This window comes from Abramis brama, assembly GCF_963993115.1.
Source record: "Abramis brama genome assembly, chromosome: 24".
NCBI classification, from domain to species: Eukaryota; Metazoa; Chordata; class Actinopteri; order Cypriniformes; family Leuciscidae; genus Abramis; species Abramis brama.
The window spans coordinates 23,280,857-23,301,962 of record NC_139986.1 but is presented as its reverse complement, the minus strand read 5'-3'; the positions used below and the strand labels follow the sequence as shown (position 1 = coordinate 23,301,962).

General features: G+C 37.3%; 1 protein-coding gene across 3 annotated transcripts in view; it reads left to right on the top strand.

Moving 5' to 3' along the window:
* The first annotated feature begins 17,599 nt into the window (after positions 1-17,599).
* mmp16a (matrix metallopeptidase 16a (membrane-inserted)) overlaps positions 17,600-21,106 on the top strand; it is a 58,618-nt gene continuing 55,111 nt past the window's right edge. Inside the window, exon 1 of one of the 3 annotated variants that reach the window (XM_084102204.1) lies at positions 17,600-18,082. In XM_084102204.1, coding sequence (XP_083958330.1) covers positions 17,972-18,082 — 111 coding nt within the window. In that variant the 5' untranslated portion in view covers positions 17,600-17,971. The remainder of the gene's footprint in view (positions 18,083-21,106) is intronic. The other 2 variants (XM_084102203.1, XM_084102205.1) reach the window with 2 other exon arrangements.

The following is a 21,106-nucleotide window of genomic DNA, read 5'->3' as shown; positions in this document are numbered from 1 at the left end:
GTATACAATGCATAAGTACATACTGTGCAAAGTGTATAGTGCGTCCGTTTTGAACATCAAATGAGTGATTGACATGTTTTTGTATACTGTGTGTTTAGCAGGGAAGTATGCATACTGCTAGAGTGCTAGCAACGGCAAGGCTCAAGTTCAATTCCAGGGAACACACACACAAAATGTATAATTTCAATGCCCTTTCAGTCGACTAAATGACAAATTAGCCATTACTACACTACACAAACACCTGAGTTTGCAGTTGACTTCACCTTATTTGCTAAATCAGCATAAAATAGCACTAATTATTCATCTGTTGACCGTAAATGGGTCGAGTGCACATGGGCGGGGTTTAGACAGGAAGAACCACTACAACATCTTGTAAGGTCTTGCTTCATTAGCTGGTATAATGTGTGCTAGTGAGAAAACAGCACATGTGGGTCATCTCTAAACATGTAATAAATCACAGAGCAACCTTTCATCCGAACAGATAAACAGCTGTCTTGCTACATGCAGCAAATGATTGAGGACTGCAACATTCGTGCAAAACATTTGTGCCGATTTTTTACATTTTTTTTAATTTATTTTTTGCCATTATTATCCACATTTACAGATGAACAAAAAAAACAAAAAACAGCATGAACAGTGTAGGCCTATTCACGAACATTCACTCCAATGAGTTGGTTCTTTTAATGAATCGTTCAAAAGACTCACAAACTCGGGAAATAATGGATTGAATCAGTCTGACGAATCATTCACTGAATGTTCGGACTGAGTCATTCAGAACAGTCACTGATTCACAGAGGTGGACAGTAACAAAGTACATTTACTTGAGTACTGTACTTAAGTACACTTTTTGAGTATCTGTACTTTACTTGAGTATTATTTTTTCTGGAAACTTTTTACTTTAACTTCACTACATTTGAAAGACAAATATCGTACTACTTTTTACTCCACTACATTTCTGTCAAGGTCCTTGAAAAGAAAGTAGTAACGTCAGTCAGTGGATGATTTTGGTTGCAGGGGTTGCATTTTGGTCGACTGATGTTGGTTTCTGACATCAACCCGATTTAAATTTTTATCCACAATACAACGTCTGTCCAACGTTAGATATTAATATCAATCTGACGTTGGATTCTGACATCAACCTAATTTTCATTTTCAACGTTGGGTTTGGTCTCCTAAATGCGAATTTTGTCATTGTTTTGGAGCACACTAGCTTATAGATAACAGTAAGGCTAACATATTCATACTAAAAGCCAAAAAACTTTAAATAGGGCACTATTTGAGGGAACAGCCATTTGAGTGTCCAAAACCATTGTGGACGTTATTGAATGCACTTATCCAATCTCACATTCAATCCCACCACTGGAACTGTGTTCTAGAAATATATTTGATATTGTACATATTCAGAGTAATATGATGTCCATAAACAGTAGAGAAGGTGGAAAACAGCAATAGCTACCCAGATCAGTAGCCTTGAGAGGAAACCACTAATATTTCTCTCTAATCCTGTCCACCTGCTCTAGGAATTTCAAGGGATTCTCACCACTTTACCTTGGACGACAACACCTGACGCCTGCACCTGTACTTCACTGAAAAATCTCCGCCTTGAGTTAACTTTCAGAATCTGCATTCATTTCCCTCTATCAGACCAGCACTCCAGTGATGGTTTGAGATTTCTTTTTTATTACAAATTGAGTCAGCATCCATAAACCTTCACATCCTCCCAGAGCAAAACATCAGCAGGATAGTCGGAGTATTTTTATTAATGATGAAATATTGTGAAGCACTTCTTACTGTCTCTGCAGAAATTGCCAGGGGTGCAGGACGGTAACTGCTCGATTAAATGGTTGTATTTTCATGGACGCATCTAAGCTTTATGATCACCAGATCACTGTCTAGAGTCCTTACCGGATATGAGAAGAGGGTTCAGGTTTGTGATGCAGACATAAGAACCTGCATAAATCAAACGCAGGAGAAAAAAATACATATAAAAAGACACTATAGGAGAAAGTAAACTTTTTGATGCACTGTTCACATTTATCATCTAACACAACACTTTCTACAAAAGTAGTTTTCATTTCAGCTCCCCTCATCTATCGTTTTATATAATTAAGTACATTCAGCTATGGAAACCTATAAGTCTGCTACATTTTAAGACCTTAGAAACCAAACATGCTTCATCTGCCCTAGTTTGAATTTGTAGGGAATAATTCCCATCGAAGTGCCTTTTACAACCATGCAAGAGCACTCCAGGGCATCTGTGTGATTATCTCTCAGTTTCATAAACCATTTCTCTAAACTCACAGTTTTTATTGTGTGTTTATTACTTTTAAGACAAATGCATTGCTTTCTTTTACCAAGGGAACATGAGTCCTGCAAATAATGCATTTCTTTCAGGCAATGACATTTCAGCAGCCCTTTGAAGAAGTGTCCATTTTTCAGCAACAGAAAGTATTTGTAACATAATTTTTGGCTAAAGCCCGTGTGGTCCACCAGGTTACGATTCTGTTCTGATTTTTTGTTTCGTAAAACAAAAGATACTTTTGCTAAGTCACCTTGTTTCTTTTTCCTTCATTACTGCTGAGACTTTGATCCTCCAGTGGTCATATTTCACTGAATGACAGAGCGGAAAATTGAGCTAAAAGTGCCCAGCTGTATTTGTCCAAATATCCCTTTTCTCAGTCTTTTTGGGCCCAGTCGAGCTGCCAGTGCTAATTTTTGGGCCAGGTTTGTTTAGGTTTATCTAAAGGGTGTGTGAGGTTTGTCTCTGGGTGTGCGTATATACAGTATGTGTGTGGTGTATCTCAGGTGGGTATGTGTTTTGTGTGCTAGCTAAACTCTTCTGTTGTGTAAGTAAGCCAACCTGCTGTGAAACGCTCTGGCACTGATGCTCCTAAATCCTGCCAGTTCCACTAGGCACCAAACCAGCACCAGAGCCCATACAGATGCAGTAGAGTCGGCCTGTTTTCCCCTGCTCACCCACAGAGGATAAAACATGATGGCTCTGTTCCAAAACCTAGTAAACTACCTACTGCCTACATAGGCAACACATGGGCCTAACAGCGTGCTTACTAAAATAGATTCTCATAAGTCATTTTGAATGTTTACATACAGTAATTCTACTCAGTGTTGGGGGTAATGCATTACAAGTAATGCGAGTAACGTAATCAGATTACTTTTTTCAAGTAACTACTAAAGTAACACATTACTTTTAAATTTACAACAAAATATCAGTTACTTTTTCAAATAAATAACACAAGTTACTTTGTTTTCCCATTTACTGACTGACACCTCTCCTGTCTCCATGCTGAGAGAAATCGGGAGTAATACAAAGGCGCTGTGTGCGCTGTAAACATGATGGTTATTGTAGTCCTCGACCAAATGTGAGCATACATCATCTCAATATGCGTAAAAAATTACTTTACTTAAACATCACATTTTTAATTGTTGAAGTAAGATTGTTGAGCTTTCTTCTCCTGCATCATATTCTTTTACAATTAAGCTTATTCATTTCACTTTTGGTTCAAGGGCCTTTACGTTTGTCAAAAAAAAAAAAAAAAATTGTTTATTATTATTTATTTTTTTAAAATAACAAACAAGCAAGCCCAGTCCAGGAGAGAAAAAGGTGAGGCAATTGTAACACAATGCATTACTTTCCATAAAAAAGTAACTAACCCAATTAGTTACTTTTTTAGGAAGTAACGCAATATGACGCATTACTTTTAGAAGTAACTTTCTCCAATACTGGTTCTACTTAGTAATGTTCCTCATACAAAGTGCACAACTGGGTTATTTTTTCAGTTATAGCATTATTATTTTGCTTAGCCGACAACGCAAAACTCTAATACAAGGGTTTTCCAAACTGGATTTTGCCACAAGGGAATATTAGTATATATATAGGCTATATGTCAAAAGTCAAGAGATTAATCATGTTCATAATTAAATCTGTTGACAGACACCATTAAACAGCCAATCAGATTTGAACTGGTGATTTCAGAAAGAGCTTGCCATTTTTGCGTGCATCACGCATCAGATGGTCAGCGAACGGACTGTGGGTGGTCCGGGGGTGTGATGTCTGAGGCTGAGACTAGCCAAACATTGACCCCTTGGTTATATCAGTCAGTAAAACAATCAAAAAGTACCACTACCTCCCCATTGTCTCATATCTTATACATTCATATACTCCTACATGTTCACAAAATTTGCTCGGTTCTCTAGAAATCAGACTGACCTCTAACCCTGAGAGTAGGCTTAAAATGTATATATGATGTAATGAAAACATTGTGTTTTTTCAAGGACACCTCTCTCCTGCTAGGCACAAGAAGCACTGAGTTTCCAATGTGTGGTTCATATGTGGTTTGTGCTGAACTAAAACTCCATCTGGACAGCAAAGGCTCAGTGTGGGTGGAGCTTTTAGCGTGAGATGTGTTAGGAGAGCAGCAGTGGACTGAGTACAGACTGCAGTGGGAGTAGATGTGTGCCATTTCTGATTAATTTCTGAGTAATACTTAGACATCTGATAGCACACACATACGCATTCACAACAACAACAATAACAGAACGAAGTGGCATTACTCACATCCAGAATCATTATGTCTCATGGGAAGATGTGAAATGCTAAAAAATTGGAGCAAAACAGTAAACAAACAAACAATGGAGATTAAAAGAAAAAAATACATAAAGAATTGAAGGATTGTATATATTTAAGGAATGTATAATTTCAATAATAAATATTTTGTTTAATGTGGAATTATATTTCATTAATTATTTAATTTTTACAAATTCTAACTGTTAAAACTCATAATGTAAGAGGCATAAGGGACAGTTGTGGCCTAATGGTTAGAGAGTCGTAGAGAGACTTGTAACCCGAAGGTTGCGGGTTCAATTCTCAATACCAGCAGGAAATGACTGAGGTGCCCTTGAGTAAGGCACCTAACCCCCCAATCGCTCCCCGGGCGCCACAGTGTTCTCATATGAACAATCAGTCCAAAACTATAATGATTTAACTACAACATTTGCACATTGTAAACTACATGTGTCTGATTCCCGGGGGAAAAAAAAGCTGCGCTGAATGTTTTTAAATCACTAAAATGAGCCGACTCATAAGAGTAATTAGTATGGGAATCCCACTGTGCTGGTCAGACTTGGGCCCTGTCCAAATCGGTACAATTTATATGACCTTACGATCTTGTGGACTTACAATGGCTGCCATGTATACGCATGTCTGTGAAGTCTACAAGACCGTAGGGTGTCCCATTTGTCATTTTAGGTTTCAGAAGGGTGATCATTATATGCACCCTCGATGTGCACTTTTGCTGAGCCCGCAGCAGGCAGTCAAAGCGGCGTTATGTCACGAAAGTGCAGACTCGTAGGAAGACTGCGAGTGTTTAGGGTGTCATTTGGGAAAGGGCCTTGTATTGATTCACAAAAAAAAACTGTCTCATAAGAGCCATTCATATACGATCTGTTGCAGTGTTTTTGAATAAGTAAAGGCTACAGGAAACTATAATGCATGGTTACACTTTATTTTAAGGTGACGTAGTTACATTGTACTTACTCAAGTATATACTGAGTAATATTATTAACTATGTACTTACTATAGGGTTTGGTTTAGGGTCCGTTACTTGTAATTATGCATAATTTACTATTATTAGTAAGTACATGTAGTAAAGTGTTAAAATAAAGTGTTACCGAATGCACGTAAGCGAATCGAACGTCAAAAAAACATATTAGTGATATACTCTAAATGTTGCTACATTTAGCTACATTTTTATCGGCCATGAAAGGAGAAAAATGCTTGTTGAATCAGATGGTGTAGTTACGGCCTCTACCAGGCTAACTGGGTCATGCTAACCAGCCAAACCTTGATAACATGATGGGTGAGTAAAGGATTACACTAAACTATTCCATCTTTTGGAGCATAAAAGAGTAGAAATAATAGTGTTTATCCATATCTTCTATGGCTTACAACAGTTATGGCAGAAAGTCTTTACAACACACTCCACATGTCAAACCATGTGGTTATATGACTCACAATGGAAGTTCCTCAGGGAACACAGAAGATAGAGGGGTGAGCGATAATATTTATATCATATTTCCCCCTCACTCCGAACAATCCAATTATTACCTCTTGCTCACCACTCATAACCATATTAGAGTGAGTTGTCATGGCAATGGAGATTTCCAATCAGCTCTCTCACGTTTCTTGTCACATGGTAGATGACGATATTAAAGGGCAGAATTTATCACCGGGGGTTCTCCAAATCTCATTTGAGATTCAATCATGAGAGCAACAATAGCTTAATATTCTGTTTCATCTGGCTATGTCTCAGAATCCTCAGGGTCACCATTAGCGGGTAGACTGTGCACATTAATGGACCTGTCATACGTTATTTTTAATGAACCCAATGACATTTTTGGCTATGTATGCTTCTAATAGTGGAACCCAAGGCTAGTTAACAAACTTAATAGTCCAGTGAATACCAATACTGGGGCATGTTGTCACAATGGAAACACTGAAAAACGAAAAGTGAAAGTCAACATACAAAAGCAGCTCTCGTTGTTTTGTCCAACAAATATTTTAATTAATAAATTGTATGCATTTACATCATTTAAAGCATAATATCCTTAATCCCCTCCTCAAGCCTACCATCTACCTAACATTGTGTGGAATCCTTTTATTAAAAACCTCATGTGACACTGTGTGCCAGGATTTGTAGTTATATCACTGATGCTGTAATCATCACCAAACAGATATGGCATTAAACAATCCTGTGCTGTGGAAATCTCCGGCAGAGACAGGTTTGCCTCTTGAATCCTGTATAATCCTGCAACCTGTCTGTGTTTATGTAAGAGAGCTGAAATACCTCCCCAAATATCTTCCTCGTGTGCGCACACGGGAACTGGCATCCCTCAGGTCGCATGGTTCAGTCATGCTGCTTCCAGGCCATAATCAGCCTCGCTGAGATGTGAACTGTGACAACAGCCCAAACCATCCCATTTCTCAAGGGAGAAAGACAGCCTGGATGTAATACCAGATCTTTCTTGATGGTGGTCTTTTGGGAAACTAATAAAATAAATCAAGTTTGAAAGATGTTTGGTACAATGAAAGCATGGACAAACCCACCAGTGGCAAAATGACAATGAGAACCCATAGGAAGTTTCAGTTTTTTCTCCTATTGCGGATTTTACAATTTTGTTGCCATGGACTCATTTAATATGATCTATTGGCAAGTGACCCCCTTCCTAAAATAAAGGCAGCTTTGAAACTGAAAAATATATAAAAAGTGTAAAACATTAGATTTGTTTTTAACCACAAATACGTTCAGAGAATCAAAAACCTAAAAAGAAACCAAGATTGCAACCAAGATCTCAAGATCTTCCAAAACCAAATGATCTGAGTTTAAATTTTGTGTAGCCTACTCTAACTGTATCTCAAGAATCGTCTCAAACGTGTCTCATCTATGTAGCCATATAAGAGAAAGTAAAATGCTTAAATGAAACAAACAAAGGCCTGGTTTCACAGCTTAAGCTAGGATCAAGGTTATTTTTGTAAACGAAAACTGAAACTAAGACTAAAACTATTGCTTGGTCAACATTTTTTTTCGTAAACTGAAATAAAATAGAAATTTCAACATAAATGAAAAACTAAAACTAAACGAAACTAACAAAAGTTAATAAAAAACTAAATGAAAAAAAATATTAATTAGAAAAAAAAAAAAAATCGTTTTCGTAATTAATAAGCTCTCATCCTGCCTACCGGAAAATCACGTTTTTCCATTGGACTGCGCTACTTTATTTTTCAATGTAAACACGCGCTAGACACACATGTACAACCGTTGAGTCTCGCGTCTTTTGTAGTATCTCGAGTCACGGTTACAAAAAAAGCCGTGCGCACCGGCAAGCGAAATGATGTCTTGCGCCGCACGACTGCCCACACCGAAATGACGTCATTTTTGCCGCGTGCAACTTCGCGCTCGTGCAGACGCGGCGAGTCCAAACCTAGCTTAAAACCCAGCACTCAAGTTAAAATAAGTTCAACTTTTAAAAGACGCGTCTCGAGACCTTGCGCCTTTTCCCCATTCCACTGCCTGCTTCTCGCGTTTTTCAAAGCAAAATGCTTTCTGTGTAAACCAGCTTAAGAAGCAGAAATGGCTAAATACATATCATGCCTAGACCTTATGTAAATGCAGCTGTTGGCCTACCTTAATTCCAGGTAAGATAACCATCTCATGTGAATAAGATAGGCAACCACACATATTAGGATAGGCTAATATGGCACTGAGCAGAAAACGGGAAAAAAACAAATAGCATATCTAGCCCACAAATAGACATACATTTTCAGAGTAGAAGTAAACTAAATGTCTGGTCTGAATAGAACACATGAAAACTGTATGAGTATAAATATGAGTATATGACACTGAAGTCATTTAGGACATTTACGTAGCTTTTATCATGCCTTAGAAACAAACATTTCTGGTGTGCATCTTGAGACAAAACAATGACACTGATATATTTTAAGATATGTCAGTGCAAGTTGCTTTCCGTTAAAATAGCGCAAACTTGCGTTTTAGTCTTAATCTTATGCCTCGTCTGTGAAACCAGGGGTAAGAAAACCATTAAGGTATAGTTAACTATAAAAGAGCAATCTCTGAGCAATAACATTTTACTTTGCTCTTTGATGATTCATATGTCAGACAGATCTATCAATATGGCATCATCCTTCTCATTTGATAGCGTACAACAGTAAACTCCTTTATTTCACTAATGAGCAAGACAAACAATACATCATCCAATACACTCTGTAAAAACAACAGCATAAGTGTGGGAGTAATTGGCTTCAAGTTGAAGTTTAGATCTTAATACTGATCCGGGCTGGACACGAATGGTCAAGCTCATAAAACCAGAACTAGGTAAACCTGATACACTTTTACTTTAAAGATGCATGAAAAAGTAGGCTATATGAAAAACAATGCAATATATTATTGAGTCCAATCCTGTTTATGTTCTTTCCCCATTCATTTCCATGTTTAATAAATGCACAAAATAATATTGTTTGTGTACTATTAGTGTAAGGAGTTTATTTGTTCAATTGTTGTGAAAATCAGATCAAATTTCTGCATAAATTCTTTATCCTGCAACTGTATTTTTTTTTAGAACTGTTCATTTTCTTAAGCACTGCTAACAGAGATATTGTAATAATCCAGTTGAGTTCTGCTGGATTTTGAAAGCAAACATGAAAGTCTGACTGAATTATTGATCAGCTAGGATAGATTCTGCAAAAACACGCGGGTCAGACTATCCATCATACCTTCTCAGTCTTGATTTTCTTCTCCACTCAAATCAGATATCACAAGCTATGACACTAATGTACAGTATAATCACATTGGTTGCCATTAAATGGTGAATTGTGATTTACAAGACCGGGTATTTCAGTTCAATATGCATGTAGCTGTAATGTAACAAGCTTGCTCTACTTGTTAAAAGCCTGAGTTTGCAAACATTGCTAGGCTATTGAGTCTGCAGACCATATTTAATATTTAATCACTCAGCAATTTAGTGGAAAAGGCCAAATCATTTTTAACACTTTAAAGGTTACACCAAGTATTTTTTCCACTTGAAAAATGTTTCACACTTAAATAAATTCATAGACTTTCCCAAAAATGTTTAAAATGAGATGAAGTCTCCATTTGTCCAGGAAAAAGGATTTGTTTTCTTCTGAAACTGAAAGTCAAAAGGTGCAGTTTATAATCATTAGCAACACCAAGTGGAATTGCAAATGAATAAATAAATAAATTCCAAACAAAGTTGACCAAGTCTACCAAACACAGTCCTACACAGTTTGTAGATGGAAAAAGATGGCAATTTACTTCAATGTTTTTGTATTCACTGGCAAGAAGTTTGCATTCTCTAGCAAATGTTTTGCGTTCGCTTGTCAAATTTTTGCCTTCGCTTGCAAAAATTTTGTGAGCAAACACAAAACTGGTGATGAAAATAAAATGAAATGGAAGAAAAAACTATTTTCTCCTAGTTTTTCCATCACCATGTCCCCTTAGGGGCTACATACAGTCATGCCCCAAAATCGCACCATTGGTTGAGGTAATGTCAGGTTTCTGAAACAGACTGTAATACCATTTGGTGCCACTAGAGTCACAGATATTACACATTGCACCTTTAAGCCAGGTTCACACTGTACGATTTCGTCTGAGACAAATTTTGCAAATCCTAAAAAATTCCTCGGATCCTAGGCTAAAATCTAAAGTATATGATCGTTAGTTTGACATGTTTACAGACAGCCGATTAATGACCGTTGCAATAAAATTTTACCTCAGACGAAATTCTGGCAGTGTCAGAAGATTTGACTTACAGTCCTGCAGTGTGGCTTCTCCTACGATGACCATCAAATTGTCTTCGTTTTTCAAGACAAGCCATGCTTTCAGTCCAATCCAATAAAAACATTTTTTATTAAAGTTCACTGGTGTTTTAGAACTGGATGAGAAGTTTACACTCTTAGAATAAAAGGTTAAATGGGGTTCTATAATGAACTAAATTTAAATTTAAACAAAACTAATTAATTAAAACTGAATACATAAAATGATGAGAACCCCTAAAACGTTCTATAACCTTTTCTTTTAAGAGTGTAGAGGCAATCCCCTGGGACACAGCAGGAAAATGTGTGTCATCCTTTGTCCTGTTTTCAACAGCTCTCATTACGCATTTAACATTTAGAACGATGGCACGCACTTGATGTTTCGGCCAAACCCACCATGGCACTTCCAGCAGGAACCTGACAGGCCCCGGAGACAATGCGTCTCATTACCCTCACTTACCCCAGCAGGAGGGCATCTTGCCCCCTCACAGATGGTTCGGGAACCTGGACGGCGTCCACAAGCACCAGAATGACCGAGGCAGTGTCAGCTTCCGGAACTCTGACCATCCGTCTTTTGACGTCTGCGGTCATGACAACAAAACACACTCTCCCACTGACATATGCATAGTGACACATGGATACATCCCGCACAAACACGCTCAAACCCGTTTCAACAAACGGATGACAGACACCCTATAGACCGCGGCTGATTTATTGGCCGGATGTTATGCGCGACCCTGCTTGCATGTTTAATCACATTATGTAAATATCGTGTTTGTCATGCTATTGTGCACATGTTCGCTGGTATTAGGTTGTTTTTATGCTCCATCTGTCCTCTAAAGTCATTCTATAACCACAGCTGGACTTAAAACCAGACTTTCAGGGGAAAAAAGCCCAGACATTTTTTCAGCCAATTAAAACCGGAGGCTGTATTGTGATTTCAAGGGGGACATTATCTCTACACTGATGTTTAAAGCCTGGCTTTCTGAAGAGTCTGTAAGGTCTGACCTCAACCTGACCCTGTGGTCTGACTGCATTTTATAACTGTCAGTGAGTCTGTGCCATTGCTGGATCTAAAGAAGTCTCTGATGAAATTACAGTTTTTCTCGATTGGTTTGGCTCATTTCTTGAAACCGAGATGACATTCTCAAAATAACATGGACAAATCTCCAAACCACCTTGCAATTGTTCACAACAGAATGTCATTTTTCATTGGTTTTATCAAATTGCAAATGCTTTAGTACATGTCTCAAGTGACTCTGTGCTTTTTTTCAAATGATTATGTACAAGTAGCTACAGTTAGCACAATGAGCCCACATTTAGCACATTTTCCAAATAAATAGATCTTGCTGATCTAAACTGATTAGTTGATTTTTCAGTGAAATGGTTACTCTCTCCAAAACATATCAGCATGGTTTCATTGTGTAAGTCATCATATGCACAATTGTCTGTTCAACTGTCAAAATAAGTCAAAGATATAATACCATGAAAGAATTTCTTGGAACATTTGATAAATTTATGACAGTACTTGACAATCAATCAGGTGAAATTAGGCCTAAGAATTTATGGCCTAACAGAGAGCAGCGCGTCGATGGCCAGGAGGATGAGGATGGTGGCCAGGAAAGAGAGGGTGACAATGGCGACCACTGAAAATATTACTGTACTATAGTTCTGAAACTTTATTTACAGTATGGTAGGCTAGAGTTTTTTTTTGTTTTTTGTTTGTGTTTATAACTGTTCACATTTACAGAATCCTGTATATGTTTTCTTTTCACAGTATGTTCTCTAATGTTAACATTTCTTTGTACGAATAAAAATGTTTACAGTTTCCTTGAGTATGAGTGGTTTATTGGAGGCTGATTTTACTGTAAAATCTTTTAGTTTTATTCATAGTGGTATTCTGTTGCTAGACCTGTGCCTCAGTGACAAAACGTCTAAGCATTTTGACTTGCAGTGCTTAAACAATGCCAAAGGTATAATGCATTTTGGGGGCATTGACTATTTATATGAGAAGGATATTTAGTTTTGACACATGGATAAACTGTTTTGGGAGAGATATGAGCTTTTGCAGGGGATCCATGGTGTTGTGCTAAACCATCCAGGTTATTTTGACAAAAGCACTAAATGAATGCACATGTGCCAAGGCAATTGAGAAGGATCTGTGCTATTTTGACTGTACTGACCTTTTATATGGGAAAGGAATCTGCTTTTGAAGCATGGACGAAGAGTTTGGGGAAAGATATTTGATTTTGCTAGTGAGCTATAATGTTGAGCAAAACTGTAAGACTGTTTGGCCAAATGACCTTATGGTTTTGAGAATGTCATCTCGGTTTCAAGAAATGAGCCAAACCAATCGAGAAAAACTGTAAATGCTTCTAAACCTTAAGCCTGCCTGCCATTATTTATATATATAAAAAAACTTTTGAACAGAGATAGATAGATAGATAGATAGATAGATAGATAGATAGATAGATAGATAGATAGATAGATAGATAGATAGATAGATAGATAGATGGATGGATGGATGGATGGATGGATGGATGGATGGATATAATGGGTGGGTGGGTATAATGGATGGATGGATATAATGGATAGATAGATAGATAGATAGATAGATAGATAGATAGATAGATAGATAGATAGATGGATAGATGGATAGATGGATGGATGGATGGATGGATGGATATAATGGGTGGGTGGGTCAGTGGATGGATGGATGGATGGATGGATGGATGGATGGATGGATAGATAGATAGATAGATAGATAGATAGATAGATAGATAGATAGATAGATAGATAGATAGATAGGATGGATGGATGGATGGATGGATGGATGGATGGATGGATAGATAGATAGATAGATAGATAGATAGATAGATAGATAGATAGAATGGATGGATGGATGGATGGATGGATGGATGGATGGATGGATGGATGGATAGATAGATAGATAGATAGATAGATAGATAGATAGATAGATAGATAGATAGATAGATAGATAGATAGATAGATTTTTAATTGCATAAACACACTATGAAATGGAAAGGAAGAAAACAACCACATATACCGACACTGTTTATAATGTACAAATCTAGATTTTTTTCCTGATGCATGTCTCTAAGAAAAAGTAGTGCAAATGGAGATTACGCTGGAAAGAGGGTGGGAGAAAAGAAGAATAGGATGGCGAGAGAGGGAGAGAGTGATGCATGATGGGTCGCCAGGAGATATGGCCAAATGCTTAACCCACACATGTGAAGCCTGAACCTGTTCAAAGCATTTTTGGCTGGTCTGTGAAGGAAGCAGAAGGAGCGTTTTGAATGGGGGGAGCAGATGCAGTTATAACATAAGAAGTGAGACTGAGAGGGAAGGTTATATGGGCCAGCACAGTATCAGTGCTGGAACAGAGGAACCACAGAGTCTTCAATCTCTATCTGTGAAGTACAGCGCAAGACAGCGAGAGAGACTACAGTACAACCAGAGCGAGCAAAAACAGAATGAGAGATGGTCAGAGAAAGAGAAAGAGGCACAGATGGTTGCTGAAATGTGTGAGTGCTCTAGTTTAGGATGTCATCATTATTGCGTGTCAACGATAAATGCCAGAATTGAAATGATAGCACCTGCTCATTTCTCTTTCTTTAGCACAACTGCCCAGCAAGCGTGAAACACTTCCACAGCTTTGCATATTGGTTGCGGTTATAGTAAAGTAGGCAACATTGTGGAACATTTTAAAAACAAAAGCTGAACAAACTATAATGTTTCTGGAATATTTTATTTAGGTTTTAATGTAATCTATATGTTTATATAGATCCATTTCACTAAAACAGTGAAATCAAAACCATAACACAATGTTATTTGTCCTTGTCAGTGTTGTTATTGTTGACCTAAAACTAAAGCTATTCAAAATCATTTTTGTTAATTGACATAAAGCTAAAAAATAAAATATAAATATTAGATTAAAAACTTAAAGAAAAAAAAACGTTTAAGTTGAAGTACTAAAACTGAAATAAAAATAAATTAATTTAAGAAATAATTAGAATAACTATATAATAAATAAATTAGAAATATTAACAAACTAAAGCTAATAAAATGACAAAAGCACATAGAAAGTACTAAACTTATAATGTGAAAACTGATAAAAGCTAAATTAAAATATTAAATACTGTAATATATACAGGCTGTGTGTGTGTGTGTGTGTGTGTGTGTGTGTGTGTGTGTGTGTGTGTGTGTGTGTGTGTGTGTGTGTGTGTGTGTGTGTGTGTGTGTGTGTGTGTGTGAAAAACAATGCACCTTTTTATAAAAACATTTATTTTTTATGTTAAAACATCTGTAAGATAACAGTATGGCAACATTATCACAACTTCAGATAAATGTTACAACATGCTATCGACCTTATGTAGTCCCGCCCCTTTTCAGCGCTGCGCTCTTTGTTTTTTGACTTCCGTCTGTATTTTCACAGCGATATTGCGTGTTTATTAATGAACGGCTCGTTTTAAAATCTTCCCGGTCTACTGACATTTGTTAAGACATCTGCTTTAAACATTACAGTCCTCATGATAACTTTCGTTAAATGATGTTTTATTAACAAAGTTCGGGAGGAGCAGGTTCAGATAATCAACCAAATTATGCACAGCTGGAGATTAATCAGTAATCAACTCAATGGCAGAGTATAAATTCACAGCAGACCTATCTCTGTTTATTGAAAGTTTGTCAGCATCCCTCCTCCACCCCATCTCCTCACTTCCAGTTCCATCTACACTTACCAACTGGGGGGAGTACTCTAGGTTCAGGCCTAACTCCGAGCTCGGAGCCCTCCCTCCGGACAGCATGCCAAATACGCATAAACTTATTGTACTAATTATATGTAGATGTGAACTCGTGAACTTTACATTAAGTAAATCCACTTCAAAAGCTAATTACTCCTGGACAGCAGCGCCATAGAAATATACAGAGCGACCGCAAAAACGGAAGTTCAAAGACAATATTCTAAAGATGGCGGCGCCCTCGTTTCTCTGGCGCATAAGGTCTATACTTTGCTGAGTTCTCAGTTTACCTCAAAAGACCTTTTGCATGACCAATTTGATGAGCACGTCATGTTCGTCTTCACTGGCTGATCTCCACTCATGTGGCTGAAATGTGACGGTTATTAGATCCAAACAGAGAGTCATTGGCAGAGTTTATGGATTTGAATCAACAGAGCAATCCACTGCACAGCAAAACACTAAATCAAAAGCAGCAAAAACACAGTTCTGATAGTTTCTTAACCCAAATGACTGTTACTGTTCAAACTAACAAAGCAAAAGTTTTATGATTATTTGGAATGTATATTCGGAACGTTTTAATATCATACCTGCATGTTTTAAGGTGATGCTCATGCTAGACTTAGCAAGCACCAATAGGCCTATGTTTAGGCGGAAAGCTGTTATTGGTCAGTGGAAACCCGGCATGTTTCCTGTGGTCAGTGACGTGTGAAATCAACGGTTGTAGTTTCACAGATGTTAGTCCCAAGTTTACAGAGAATAGCTTATTCCCTGCAGTCTCATGCAAATTGAAACCTCATTAGATGTCCATGCCGTACCCTGCTGCTCTGCTTTTTTCCCATCGCATTTGCCTCTAAGTACAAAATCATTGATCTGCGACATTTAATCTGATTTTCTTTTCTTTTTCGCCCTTGATGTACGTGTTCACACTGAGATGGAGATGATGGGCTTGCTTTGCACTCATATCTTTGGAATGTTCCCTGTAAGAGAGGAACACACACTTGATACATTGCACTTTTTTAAGAGTGTTGAAATAAATTGTGTCGAGCAACAATAAAATGTAACACACAAGCAAAAGTTTGCTCTGTTCATCTGTATGATTTTATTTTATTTTCCTCTAAACCACTAGATGGCACAAAACAAAATGCACATGGAAATTTGGCTGATACTTGATGTGATCGCGGATAGCCGCGCAAAGTTGATTTTTCATTATTTTACGTTTTTTTAAAAATGTTGTAGTTTTAAGTAGCAAATGGGAAGCGCTAAAATTAGTGATTATATTTCGAGACAAAGGTCTTAATGATTTTCATTTTTGTTCAAGCTAATTAAAGCAACGGTTTTTCAATATCAGAAGAATGTGTAAAAGTGTGGTATCTGGGGTAAAGGGCGCCCCCTGCTGTTGGGGAAAAAGGCACAATAATTAACATGATAATAAACACTTTTCCATTTGTTGACATGACATGGTTAGATTTAGATAGCATCATATATTAAGTTGGGTGTCTACGTTAGATAAATATAATAAATATAAACATAAATATAATTAAACCATCATGTCTAAGAATATTATATTAATCATATCATATAATAAAATGTAATTTAGCATATTGTTACTACTGTAAATCTATATTAAAGTATTACGGGATCTACAATGCTTTCAGAATTTTTACTTTTTAAAATAATTTTGTTTCTGTATTATGATTGTTTTAACTTAGACATTATTAAAAACATATTATTTTAGCTAAAGTGTTTGTATCAGTACTTTGTGACTTTTGCCCCATGCTTGTGTGCCTTTTACCCTGTGCGGGGTAAAAGGCCCACCTTGCCACCTCAACTAAGATTTTTAAACAAACAACTTTTATGATTTATTTTCACACAAAATATGTTGCTCTGTCAATGTTCAATCCAATTTTTTTTTTCTGCAATCAATCATACACTATGTGAGTAGTGAAAAGTACATTTTTCTTAAGGTGTGCCTTTATCCCCGTTGTACCCTACATTAAAAGTGGGGAAATTGTGATGTCCCATTCTTTGTATGGGAGCTTTAAGAAAGCACGAGAGATGCCCTCTAGTGGACATGAACGGTACACTGCATGTCAAAAGGCATCCAAAGAAGGGTAGCCAAGATTTCTTGTAAACATAAAAGGATAAAGAATAAATTATGTAATCTTCATTACATACTGTATATATAACATATATAGAATATACATAATATCTCTCTCTATAACTAATATAAAGTTGATAACAAAAATAAATGTATTATTCATTTTAGTTACTGCTACAACTACTAGGCTACTACTACTACTGATAAAATAATAATAAAAAAATAAAATTATTGTTAAATGTTGTTATCAATAATAATAAATATCAGTATAATACTACAGTAGGTGTTATTTACTCCAGTTTGGTGTTGTGTTTCTGATCTAGGATTCCGTGACGTTGCTCTCCGTGGGTTCTCCGCTGAGGTGGGATTGAGAGCGGAGCTCAGTGCGCATGCTCAGAAGGGAGAGGTATGGTTGAAAACTCGCAGTCCATCGCGCTGAGCAGAAGAGGAGCAGAACAACTAAATGTGACTTATCTGAGCATCATCATCATCACATCTGCGCCTCCGGGAGACAAAGACGAGACGAACTCTAAAGGAGCAAACAACGCGATCAGCAGAGCCTCCCGGAGTGATATGATATTATTATTATTATATCTCTCGACGTGACGACTGTTTGCCTGCCTCTAATGTTTCCATCCCACTGAGACCAGAGGGAATTATTCCTTCTTTTGTTCTTTGATTTTTTTAAAAAAATTTTATTGACTATTAATAAAAGCAAGCAGCCAAAACGATTAAATACGGGTCATTATGGTTTTGTTAACACTGAATAATAGAAGAGGGTTGAATTGCTTGTGCGCGCAGTTCTTGCTGTGGATTTTATGTGCTGTGGACGGTGAGGAGCAGCAATTCAGTGTGGAGGTAAGAGATCCACACAGGAGATGATGATGATGATGATGCTGATGTCCTTCACATCTCTATGTTCATAACAAACCCTGCGCTGGACTGAGCATTTTTGCATGAAAACTTCTATGCAATTGCACGTTAATCTCCCCATAACACACCAATTCAAAGTTTATTAAATTATAACAATACTAGCCTAAGAACGCAGCAGGAATGGATTGTCTTGTTATTTCTGAGACTTGTTGGTGAATGCTTACTATAATATTACAAGACCGAAGGATTTATAGGCTGCATAACTTAATGTAAACATCTTAAGTATGTTAAATAATGTATCACGCATTTGTGAAACACACTCACAGTCTAAATTAGTGTTCATGTTACAGTGCAATTGCTTAGTAATTAAAAAGCAGCATGCATTTAATGTTGTGAAGCATACACTTTTGTAATGCATTTTAGGCTATTCTCAATCTAATTGTTTATGTATTCAAAAACATAGAGAAGTGCTTGTTTAGTTGCACCTCTGACTTATTGTGTGGCACACTTCCATAATTCCAGTCCAGAAGCTTGTATATTCTCTTTTCCTGCTGCTCTGGACACACAAACACACACACACACACACACACACACATTGAGGTTTGTTCTATTGGCACAATCTGATTCCCGAAAGGGCGGAATAAATCAACTCTACATGACTTGATATCCGGCCAGTAACCAAAAGAAGTCAACCTGTCATTACAGCCTAAATATTGTAACGGTAAACATGTTGTTACAGTTCAACTTTTCATTTTTATTAGAAATGCAGCATAGAAAGCTTTCGCCTTTGAAACGTGCCAACATTATAAAAGTCCACTGTGAATTTACAGTCGGTCAGAAGTTATGCTCAAATGAGACAGCTGTTTGTGTTGTTTGGAGTAGTGAAGTGTGTTCAGGGCAAAGTTTTTCTCCATAGTTTATAATGACTCAAGCGCTGGATGGTGTTGCAGACGCAGACCGCCTGTTTATGGGCTTGACAGTTCTGTCAGATGCCCTTTATGTCTTTAAGAAGCCTAAAATCTGCGGTAAAGCAAACAATAGCTTGAGACGCCTTAAATTTTCATTCTGACAACTGGCATTCTTTCTGTCTCTTAGAAGATTGCTATTTTAGACATTTGAGATTAGAGGCTTTCTCAGGACAGCAGCAGTTCTGTAAGATTTTACAGTACCGTGTACTTTGAAGTCTCCAGTCACCATGTATTTAAGCACCCAGTCATATAAATTAGAATTTTGAGACAACTCAATGAGAAGCGAAGTGGAAAACAAATTATATAAATCAAATCAACTTGATACAAACTTCTTCACTGGACTGACTTTGATTTCTTTAATGGCATCTATGGTTCCATGGAGAACCTTTAAGATCTTCACTCTTAAAATGAAAGGTTCTAAAAGGGGTTTTCACAGCGATGCCATAGAAGAACCATTTTTTGGTTTCCCAAAGAACCTTTCGGTGAACAGTTCTTAAAAGAACCATGTTTTTTCCTTTTGTGCAGTGGATAGGTTCCATGGATGTTAAAGGTTCTTCATGTAACCAGTGATGCCAATAAAGAATCTTTGATATATTTTTTTAAGAGTATAGAGAAAAAGTGTTCTTCAGATTATTAAAATGCTCTTCAAACTAAGAAAAAAAATCTTTCTTTTAAGAACTGTTCCCTCAAAGGTTCTTTTGGGAACCTGATTGGTTCTTATATCCTTGAAAAAATACCCTTTCCGAACCTTTATTTTTGAGAGAGTAATTGATAGTTTACTCAAAAATGAAAATTCTGCCATCATTTACTCACCCTCATGTCATTCCAAACCCATATGACTTTTGTTCTCCTGCAGAACACACACACAAAATGTCTCATACAATGAAAGTCAATGGGGTCCAATGTTGCTTGGACCCCAACATTCTTCAAAATATATATTTTTGTGTTCAGCAGACTCATACCGGTTTGGAATGACATTAGGGTGAGTAAATTATGACAGAGCTTTCATTTTTAGGTGAACTATCCCTTTAAGAAAGCCTTGTGGCATTCAAACATTGAATCTGCCAGGGTAAAAGAACATAGAGCAGACAGACAGAATGCATTTTCCACTTGTCTGATGTTATAAACGGACGCTGATGTAAAAACATTGAAGTTTATTGGCGCGGTTTGGCTTTGTATGGTCTGCTGGTGTGGCAGTGGCAGAGGTTTATATTGGTAGCTTCCTGTGCGCACACAAAAATACAGGGGTAAGATGAGTCTCTGTCTTTCTAAATGACGGATCTGTGCTTTAGCCGGAGTTTAACCTAAATCTGTCCAGGTTTTGATGGCGGAGCAGCGGTCGGCTGGCATTCTGACCGTCTCTGTGGGACTGAGGTCAGGAGCTGATTGGTCACTGGGCAACAGCATCACATCAAATATCTGCCGACTTGTGTTCCACACGATTAACACTGTTTTACCAGACACATTTAACTAGTTTTATTGTGTTATGGTTCAATACCTATTCAAATGTACAATGCACACACTCCCAGTACAGTGGAAAAGGTCTCTCTCTCTCTCTCTCTCTCTCTCTCTCTCTCTCTCTCTCTCTCTCTCTCTCTCTCTCTCTCATGCTTGCTCGCTTTCGGTCTCTGTGTGTGTGTTTTGGAGAGAGACATTATTAATAGTGTGACAGACAGACAAAAGAGGGATTTAACTAGTGTGCAGCAAAGGCAGTGAGGTGTGTTATAAAAGAAACCATTGACAAACTATTTGGTCTTTCAGAAAGCCAAATTATTAAGAGCTGACAATGGACATGTAATCTTTTCTTGGCAGTTCTCGCGCTCTCTATACGTATAGCTCTCTGGAGGTCTTTACGAGGCTTTCAGTTGAAGAATGGCCTCCCAGAACCAGCCGAGAAGTTATCTCTTGGGGACACAACTGATTTATTTTTTTAATTAAAAAGAAAGATTTATTAAATGGAAAAAGTTGTATTAATATAATTCGTTTAGATTATGGGGCGTTATTTCATTCATTGTATAGATTTAAGTCATCATGTGTTACG